This window comes from Populus alba, chromosome 14, assembly GCF_005239225.2.
Source record: "Populus alba chromosome 14, ASM523922v2, whole genome shotgun sequence".
Taxonomy (NCBI): domain Eukaryota; kingdom Viridiplantae; phylum Streptophyta; class Magnoliopsida; order Malpighiales; family Salicaceae; genus Populus; species Populus alba.
This window is the reverse complement of record NC_133297.1, coordinates 22862207-22871689: the sequence shown is the minus strand read 5'-3', so window position 1 is coordinate 22871689 and position 9483 is coordinate 22862207. Positions and strand designations below refer to the sequence as shown.

The 9483-nt window shown below is 35.5% G+C and overlaps 1 protein-coding gene across 2 annotated transcripts; it reads left to right on the top strand.

Moving 5' to 3' along the window:
• The first annotated feature begins 253 nt into the window (after window positions 1–253).
• On the top strand, window positions 254–7230 carry LOC118039420 (protein BREAST CANCER SUSCEPTIBILITY 2 homolog B). 2 transcript variants are annotated; one of them, XM_073404322.1, is made up of 21 exons: window positions 254–514; window positions 598–723; window positions 1080–1262; window positions 1464–2534; window positions 2619–2743; window positions 2823–2977; window positions 3358–3480; window positions 3562–3759; window positions 3838–3919; window positions 4019–4069; window positions 4167–4242; window positions 4359–4470; window positions 4557–4631; window positions 4858–5053; window positions 5130–5306; window positions 5517–5659; window positions 5727–5789; window positions 5882–6092; window positions 6292–6459; window positions 6551–6637; window positions 6875–7230. In XM_073404322.1, the coding sequence occupies exons 1-20, from the start codon at window positions 352–354 to the stop codon at window positions 6596–6598; spliced, it is 3546 nt and encodes a 1181-aa protein (XP_073260423.1). In that variant the 5' UTR covers window positions 254–351; the 3' UTR covers window positions 6599–6637; window positions 6875–7230. The 2 variants fall into 2 exon arrangements, with proteins under 2 accessions (XP_073260423.1, XP_034902001.1); XM_035046110.2 differs by having other exon boundaries at window positions 6751–7230.
• The last annotated feature ends 2253 nt before the right edge of the window (window positions 7231–9483 follow it).

Genomic DNA, 9483 nt, shown 5'->3' with positions numbered 1-9483 from the left:
GCATAGATGGGTGATAGAAAAAAAAAACTGTTCTATTATCTTTAATCTTATTAAAAATTATTATTTTTTAATTTCCTCTCATCATTTTTTTTTTTGAAAATCTATACCTTTTCTACGCTATAAGCATAAATAATTTAAATATTATAGAATTTTTTTAAATTTCAATCCAGGTCAATAAGCTAAGCCCAAGTACTCCTCAATCTAAAAGACCCTAGCCCAAGTGTGTCATCAAATCCAAATTCCCTTTCATTTTTTCCCGCCTTCTTAAATCACAACACACCCCCGCGCGCACTAAAATCTCACCATCAGCTCTCTCAACAGAAAAACAAAATCCCTAATCTCACACTGAAAATGTCGTCGTGGAAAATATTCTCCGACTCCGGAAAAAATTTCCGATGGGAAGTCACCGGCCAAATCATCCACACGAAACCCGAACCTAAACAAAGCGGAGCCCTAATCCCCCCTTCCAGCTCCAAAACTCACCTCCCTTCCATGGCCGATCTCTTACTCCAAGGTATTTCGATATGGTTATATATATAGCTGTATCAGTTATATTACATGTATTTATGTGTGGACCGTGTTTCTGTGTGTGTGAAGGATGTCCGAAACTTCTAGAGAACGGAAATGCACCGATTTTCCGCACAGGATCAGGGAAATCGGTTGCGTTAAAACAGTCTTCGATTGCGAAAGCGTTATCTGTCCTCAGAGACGATGATGATGCAGGTGCCTCTTTCTCCATAATTATTTATAAATCCCAACAACTATGTTGCATATCTAAAATTTGGGAATTTAAATTTCTCAATGATTTTTTTCCATTTACGTATTCTTTTAGTTTATTAAATATGTCAGCGCTTGATTAATTTTTAGCCTTTTAAATTTCGTTATAAACCTCAAGACTCATGTTAAGTACCTAAAATATTGGGAATTTTTTAGTTTCGTGTTAATTATGTTGCTTGATTGGTAATTGTTATTTCAGATTTCTGGCAGGATGTCTTTAATTTCAAAATTTATTGATGTTAAGTTGGTTGTATATTGTGCTGTTGGGGAAATAGATTTCTTTAGTTCTGTTTGTTTGGCAGGTGAAGCTTGTGTGGGAGAGAATGAATTTAGTTTTTCGAAGCTTCGCAAGAAAGGGAATGAAGATAATGGAAATGCACCAATTTTCCATACAGGATCAGGGAAATCGGTTGTACTGAAACAATCTTCGATTGCAAAAGCGTTGTCTGTTCTTGGTGATGATGATGGATATTCTGGCAATCCAAGTAACTGTTTTTCCCTCTGATATTTTCCTTTGAGGTGTTTTTTTTTTTAATTATTAAATATGCAATTGTGAGCCCTAAATATCTCACTGTAGACCTAAAATTTGACGATTTTTGGTCTCGGGTTATCCATGTTGTTGTATGGACTTGTAAATGTTACTCTTATGGAAGGCCTTTTGTTTTATCTTTGTTTTATTTTGGCAGGTGAAGTGCATGGTAGAAATAATGAACGTTGTTTCTCTAATTCTCTTTTCCATACTGGATCTGGGAAATCAGTTGATATATCTTCTGCTGGTTTGGTTAGAGCGAAGAGGTTGTTGGGAGTGGAGGAAGAAAATTATAGTTCTAATTTTCAAGGATTTAAATGTCCAAGGAAATCTTCCACTGTCAATGAGCAATTTGGGTGGCGGGATGTAATGCATTCAGGGACGAAAGTCAGTATGAAAAATAATGGGGTTATTGGTGATGATTTGCCAGCTCCTAGGTCTTCTTTAGTTTCTAAGACTGTTATTTTAGAAAGTGAATTGACGAAGGAGGTCAATACAAACTTGTTGACACCTGAAATACAAAAACCACCTCCAATTAAATTCCATACTGCCGGTGGAAGATCCCTATCTGTTTCCAGTGAGGCATTGAAACGTGCAAGGAGTCTTCTTGGTGACCCAGACCTAGGTTTTTTCTTAAATGAGGGAGATGCAGTTGATCAGGGCCTCTCGGTTTTTGAAGATAGTGGATTTGGTGATGCTTCATCAACCAAGGAAAATGGTTTTTACTCTGCTTTTACCCATCCTAGAGCCTCAAGTAAACATATCTCAAAAACTTTCATTTCACCTCTTAAATCATCTGCAAACCATGTCCAGTCATCTATTAATCCAAAAAATGTTATTTCGGGGAGTAACTTGATAAAGAAATTTGATGCTGTTCACAATGACAGCATCTGCAAAGTTAATAACAACGCGACTTATGTACAGAAGCCTGTAAGGAATGGGCTCTGTACATCTGCTACAATGGTTGCTAATTCTCTGGATAATGTTACTGGCTCAAGGATGAATTCACTTCAAAGGACTAGCTCCAGGATGAATCCACTTCAAAAGTCATTGTGTGCGCCATTGCTTGATATTTCAAATACAATTGGCACAGCTTACTCAAATAACGGACAAGCTAATGGAGAGAAGAGGAAACTTGGAAGGGGAATTTCTATTTCTCCATTTAAAAAGCCCCGCAGTTCCAAATTCACCACCCCTTTGAACAGGAATGTCTCATCTGTTCCCAGTGGTAATTCACGAGGCTTTTAATTAACTTCTTTTTGCATCTGCTATCAAAATTTATGTTTCCCATTCAAGGTATATGTTCAAACAGGTTTATCTACTGTATCATATGAAAGTTCCAGCTGTAGAAGAAAAGTTTCCACTAGATATCCTTTCCAGGTTCCTAGAATGTATATCAAGGAATACTTTGGAGGGCATTTATCAGATAAGCGCCTGGTATATACATTTTCAACATAGTTATTTATGTTTTGTCAAGGTCGTGTTGGTTATTATCACTGAAGATTGTTCTTTGTAGTCGGAGTACTTTACAAATCAAGTAAGACAGATCAAGTCAAATAATGCAGATAAGTACATGTTTTGCGATGAATCTGGCCGAGATAGCATTGGAGCTGAAGCATTCTATGACATGTTGCTTCAGTCTGGAGCTTTGTCACAATATGCTTCTAAAGAGTAACTTTCCACTGTCTCTTTTCATATTTCATTGGGAGAGTTTTTTTTTCCCAGAGTTACAATAGTCAGTTTGATAATCCATTTGAAGTTTGTAAAAGATTTTGTTTTTTCAAACTTTGGACATGGATGTTGCAAGAGTAAAAATATAAAAAGTTAGTAGCACCAGTTGCCATTGTAATTGACATAATGATGTGAATTTTCAGAAGGTTGTCAAGTTTTGTTAAGATTGATTTCTTGTTGCTGTCAACTTCAATTCTATTTACAGTTTATGGTCATTCCATGAACTTTTTAATCAGTGCTCTTATGTACAAAAAATATTTTTTTTCGACCTGTCGCTTTGCATTTTATTAACTGATTCAGCTTCGTATTTATCCATCAAGGTGGGTTATAAATCATTACAAGTGGATAGTTTGGAAACTTGCATGTTATGAGAGATGCTGCCCAGAAAAATCTTCTGCAAAATTTTTGTCAGTCTCCAATGTGCTTGAGGAATTGAAGTACAGGTATTTTAATTCTTTCAAGCTATACATTTCTCTTGAATTTAGAAGAGATTCGTGACAACCACATATTATTCATTTCCATAGATACGAGAGAGAAGTAAATCATGGCCATCGATCTGCAATTAAGAGAATTCTGGAAGGGGACGCACCACCTTCTTCAATGATGGTTCTATGTATCTCTTCCATCTACTTCGGTTGTGAACCAAAGGTAGAGGTTCCTTCAGTGGCATTAAACGGGGCTGAACATAGTAATGCTGCAAAACTGGAACTGACCGATGGGTGGTAGGGAACTGCCAAATTTATTATCATGCACTCAACATTTGAGGTCCTTTGAAGTGTAAAAGTATCTCTGTTTCACAGGTATTCAGTGGATGCGCTTCTGGATATATCACTTTCAATGCATCTGGATGCTGGGAAACTGTTTGTGGGACAGAAACTTCGAGTACGATATTCGTTTCCATGTTTTTCACATTCTTTTTTATGATTGGAGCCCTTTTAGATTGGCTTTGCTCACTTCCTATTTATTTTTCCTCTTGTCAAGATATGGGGAGCAGGATTATGTGGTTGGGCTGGTCCTGTGTCATCCTTCGAGGTTCTTGCAGGCTTTAGATTTCTTAATGGAGTTGAATTGTTTAATCTTTTACATCCTTTTAATACCAAACTTTCTCACATTTTGGTTTAAATTTTAGGCATCGAAGACTGTTAGTTTGTCATTGCATATAAATGGGACTTATAGAGCTCACTGGGCTGATCGAATGGGATTCTGTAAGCATCTTTTGGATTATGCAAAGTTTTTTGCTTGAGATTTACATTGATGTGGCATATTTGTAAATGTTTCTCTTTGCCTTCTTATGCATAACTATTTGAATATTTTTCCATAGGTAAGGGAATTGGTGCTCCTTTGGCTTTTAGGTGCATCAAGAGTAATGGCGGTCCTGTCCCTCGGGTGTTAGTTGGAGTCACACGGGTTTACCCTGTTCTATACAAGGATAAGTAATGTGAATTAATCATTTTTGCTGCTTAATTGAAGTGCATTTGGTTCTTTCAGTATGGTAATTTTTCTCCATTTCTCACTCTAGATTAAGTAATGGCAGCAGAACTATTGTGAGGTCAGAGAGAATGGAGGCTAAACTGGTGCAATTGAATAACCAGAGGTGACTTCCATTCTACTGACATAGCCATTTTGTTTTTTTGATAGATCAGCCTAGTATATTTTAATTTAGTTTTTTTTTCCCTTTCCTAAAGAGAAAACATTGTTATCAGCATGATCACTTCATATTTGTAAGGATTTTCCAATCTAATAAAGTGGCCAAAATTTGTTTAGATTTCTAGCTAAATACAATATCATAATTGATGTTTTTTTTTTTTTTTATGCTGCAGGCGTTCAGTTATTATAGAGGGTATTGTTTCTGAGTTTCAAAGAGGGATGAAAAGTTCTAACATTTATACTGATATTGATAGTGAAGGAGCAAAAATATTTAAAATTCTTGAGACATCAGCTGAACCAGAAGTCCTAATGGCAGAGATGAGTCCACAGCAACTAGCATCATTTGCCTCTTATCAATCAAAACTAGAGGTAGGTTCAGCTGATGTACTTGAAACATTGGTCTATATGTAGAAAGAGATATTAATCACAGGAAGTCTGACTTTAGGCGACAAGGCAACTGGACATGGAGAAAGCAATTGGGAAAGCTTTACAAGATGCTGGCTTAGGGGAGAGAGAAGTGACCCCATTTATTAGGGTCAGGGTAGTTGGGTTAACAAATTATCAAGAAAAGGGCGCCCCTAAAGAAGGCTTAATAACAATTTGGAACCCGACAGAGAAGCAGGTTAATCTAATTGCTCAGTTCTGCTTCCATTTCTCATGCCTTTAGTCTCTGTATACTGTGCTGTTTGCATTTGAATGGATCCACCTTTGTATGCTGCATCCTTTGTTTCAGCAATGTTCTGTGTTCTATGCCTCCCTAATATTGAATTTATTGCAAAAAGTTTTCTTGAGATTCTTTGCAAGTATTGATTAAACTTACTAATTATAACAGAAAAGTGATCTTGTCGAGGGGCAGGCTTATGCTGTAGCAGGACTGTTACCCGTGAGTTCTGATTCAAATACACTTTACTTGCAAGCAAGAGGATCTACAACCAAATGGCAACCTTTATCTTCCCTGACAATGCAACAGTTTCAGTAAGCCTCTATTTGCTTTGTCTGTTATCCTAACAATTGAATCTAACTAAAAGGTTGTCCTCTGTAGGCCATTTTTCAGCCCTCGAGTACCAGTATTATTGTCAAATTTGGGTGAAGTTCCTCTTTGTCGGTAAATTGCGCAATTTGATTTTTTTCTAGTCCTGCCTCTGCTTTATTTCTTCCTCGCAGAAATTTTGTAGTGATTGTTTTTTGATTGTGCAGTGAATTTGACATTGCTGCACTTGTGTTGCACGTGGGAGATATTTATACAGCTGCTCAGCAAAAGAAACAGTGGGTGTTTGTGACTGATAGCTCCATTTCTAGATTTGATTCAGAAGATACGTCAAAGTCCTTACTGGCCGTCAGCTTCTGCTCACCATACATGGATAACGATTCATTTACACCAATCAACTACAATCTTGCTGGATCCACAGTGAGTACATTTAGTCCTTCTAGGGTCTACCACAGAATGCATTAGTTTATGAATATAGTATGAGCTGATTCATGGAGACAACATCCAAGTGGAAATTAGAAGGATAGATAAGTTTATGAAAGAAAGCCATTTTACCTCTTCTTTTTTTCTTTAAAAAAAAAAGAAAAGAAACTGAGAACCTCATTTATTACTTCTGCAGATTGGTTTGTGTAATCTCATCAATAGAGCAAAGGACCAAACATATCATCTCTCAATAGCTGAAGCAACAGAAAATTCGACCTATTCTTTGAGTTTTGATTCCTCCAATTTTGTGCACCTTAAAAATGCTGCTGCCTCTACTCAAAGCTGGGCCAAGACCTCTACCTCGGTGAACAATCTAGACTTTGATTATGATAGTTCAGCTTTGGTGTACAATGCCTGATATTTTTATACTGCCTTGCCTGTTTCACTTCATGCAGATTATTAATAAACTCAAGGAGAGGGTTTTATTTATTATTGGTGATTGAAAAGGCTACAAGTTGGAAGGGGACACTTTGAACTGACAAGTAAGCCTCCTCCTTATGTCAACCGGATTCTTATTATTGTCAATTGACTTTAATTAGGGAGAATTAGTCTCTTGTTTTTATAGCAGTAAGATCTTAAAATTCACACATGCCAGATGCAGAAAAGGATTTCAGAATACTGCTAGTGAGAAAGACCCTCAGCATTATTTTTGGGTATGATTACTGGTTTGGGGTCCACATGCATTCCATGTTTATGAATTAATCACATTCTCGAAGCAGATTTTTGCTACACCACTATGGGTTGAGCAGCTGAAGTTCTCCAGGGGAGATCTGTAAATATCACTCTTGTCGGCTTTTGTTAATCCTCAATGTTGACTACAGTGGACGGGGAAGGGCTTGAGTTAAGCATCTCGGAATTGGTTAGCATTCACCCCCGGATGGAGATGGTCTCTACACATGGCAACATTCTTGGTATAGTTTACGGTAATTAAATGCAACTGAAACATCTATGTAAATAATTAAGAACCAGTAATGTTTGGTTCAGAGCCCATGTAATGTCAGAACTCAATTTGATATGCTGCGTTATAAAGTTGAAGAAACTACATACAAGTCCTGAGGATACACACACACACACACACACACACACACACACACACATATATATCCAATGAAGGACATGATCAAAAGAATAATTATCCATCACCCAGTAACGGATGGCATCAGTTCTCTGATTGCCTCATGTGATTACATGGTCAACAAAATGTTATGCCAGTATCATTTCTATGTCCATAAAGAGGCTCCAAAGAGATATCATGCTATCAAAGAAAAAATTCCTAGCAAGCACACTCAATATATATTCAAAGAAGCATAAGAGATTGAAAAATAATCTCAGCATGCAGACTAAAGAAAAAAGATTACAAAGAATAAGATAATGATATTTATTTGTTGAAACACTTTAAAATTAATAAAGTTTTGTTGTTGACAAGAATGAATTTTTTATTTTTAAAATTTAATTGCTCTTGTCTTGCTACAAATGATGATCTTAACAAGCTTTTCAAGATTTCAACACCACCATCTTAGTTTATATATACTTCTAAACAAGGTATTTAAATCAAAGAATATGTAATTTAAATATCTCTCAACAAGATGAACCTAAATTCTAGATTTGAGAAAAAAAAAAATCAAAGCATAAAAACAAAAAGAAACACTAAAAAAAAGGTGAGGAAGAGTGCAAATTTATTTTAAAAACTTATTTGAAACTCTTCCTTCACCCCTTTTTGTAGTGAATTTTGAAAGTTAAATAGTTAAAGAATTAATTCTAGTAATAATCTTATGTAAACCTCTTGAGTATGTGGTTTAGCAACCCCCAACAGAGTAGATACTAACCTGAAAAGCTAAAAAGTAGGTTTGATAGAACCTTGACCTAGATATAACATTGTTGCTAAGAATTAAAAGTATTGGAAAAAGACTTTGACCTAGAGATAACCATATATCTAAAAACTCTAAATATGAGAATGACGTTACGAAGTTAATTAATTTTTGATAAGTCAGTGTATGATCTTTGATCCTCTTAAGAAAGGCCATAAAAAAAATTTATGTTTATTCTTCAACTTGCTGACCAAATTTATAGCTAAAAAAACATAATATAATTCCCTCTAACTAACCCTAATGGACCTATTATTCTTTTTTTTTTTCACTCTTTATGCTACTAATATATTCTAAGAAAGAAACAAACTAAAACAACACTTTTTTTTTAAGGAACCGTAGACACAAACTATTAAGCTCTTGTAACGACCCGACTTTTTCAAAGCAAAAAAAATTAATGGAATTTGTTTTTGTAAGTCGTTAGGTTCTTGATGTTTTTTACAATATCATTCTGTGAATTTATAAATGCATTCCATTTGTTACCAAAACAAAACCCACACAGGGCAGTCTAAATCAACATTCTTTAAAAAGTATCAATACCTATTCTCACAGTGGTATTTAGGGTTTATTGTAATAGAATTCATCTCTTAGTGTAGTGCAATACTCATGTGATATCACATACATACATTCACCACATCATGTTTACAAGTCTTTTAAATTTCATAATGATTTACAATTTATCAACACCATGTTTACAATTTCATCAACAACTTAATCAACATTTCATAATGATTTACCATTCATCAACAACTCAATTAACATTGCATAATCATTTTAATATTCATCAATAACTCATAACAACTCAATTCACATTTCATAATAGATTTACCATTCATCAACAACTCAATAATATATCATGCTCAAACAAGTTATTTTAGAATATTTATATTAAACAAGAAAAAGGTGGAAACCACCTATCTGTTCTTCCCGTGGGGTGTCCTTGCTTAGTCGAAGGTCTAATCCCGGTCGCACCACTTAAACACATCAATGATCACAAATCAACACATTTGCAATTGGTAATCACATAACTTGTCACCGTATATATTTCAAGAATACCCATATTCATAATCAAGTGTTCCACATATTACACAATCATACATTGAAATCCTTACAAGCATTTAAGTCAATTTTCTTATAGAGGTTTGTCGCAGAATATTGACAACTAAAGCTGGTTCGCTGGTAACACATAATTCGGTAGCGAAAACAAATTCGGTACTGATAGGATTCGATAGCAAAAACTGATTCGCTGCAGACTTAGAATTCAATAGTAATCATAAGCGCACATAGGCTATACCTGACTCAGAATGTAAACACCCAAATGAAAATATATATATTTAGAGAGAGAGAGAGAGAGAGATGATGATGAATACAGTTTTCGCTGCCGATGCAGAAATCGGCAGCGACACAGTTTTCGCTGCCGATTCTGGATTTGGCAGCAGCGCAGTTTCGCTGTCGATGCAGCA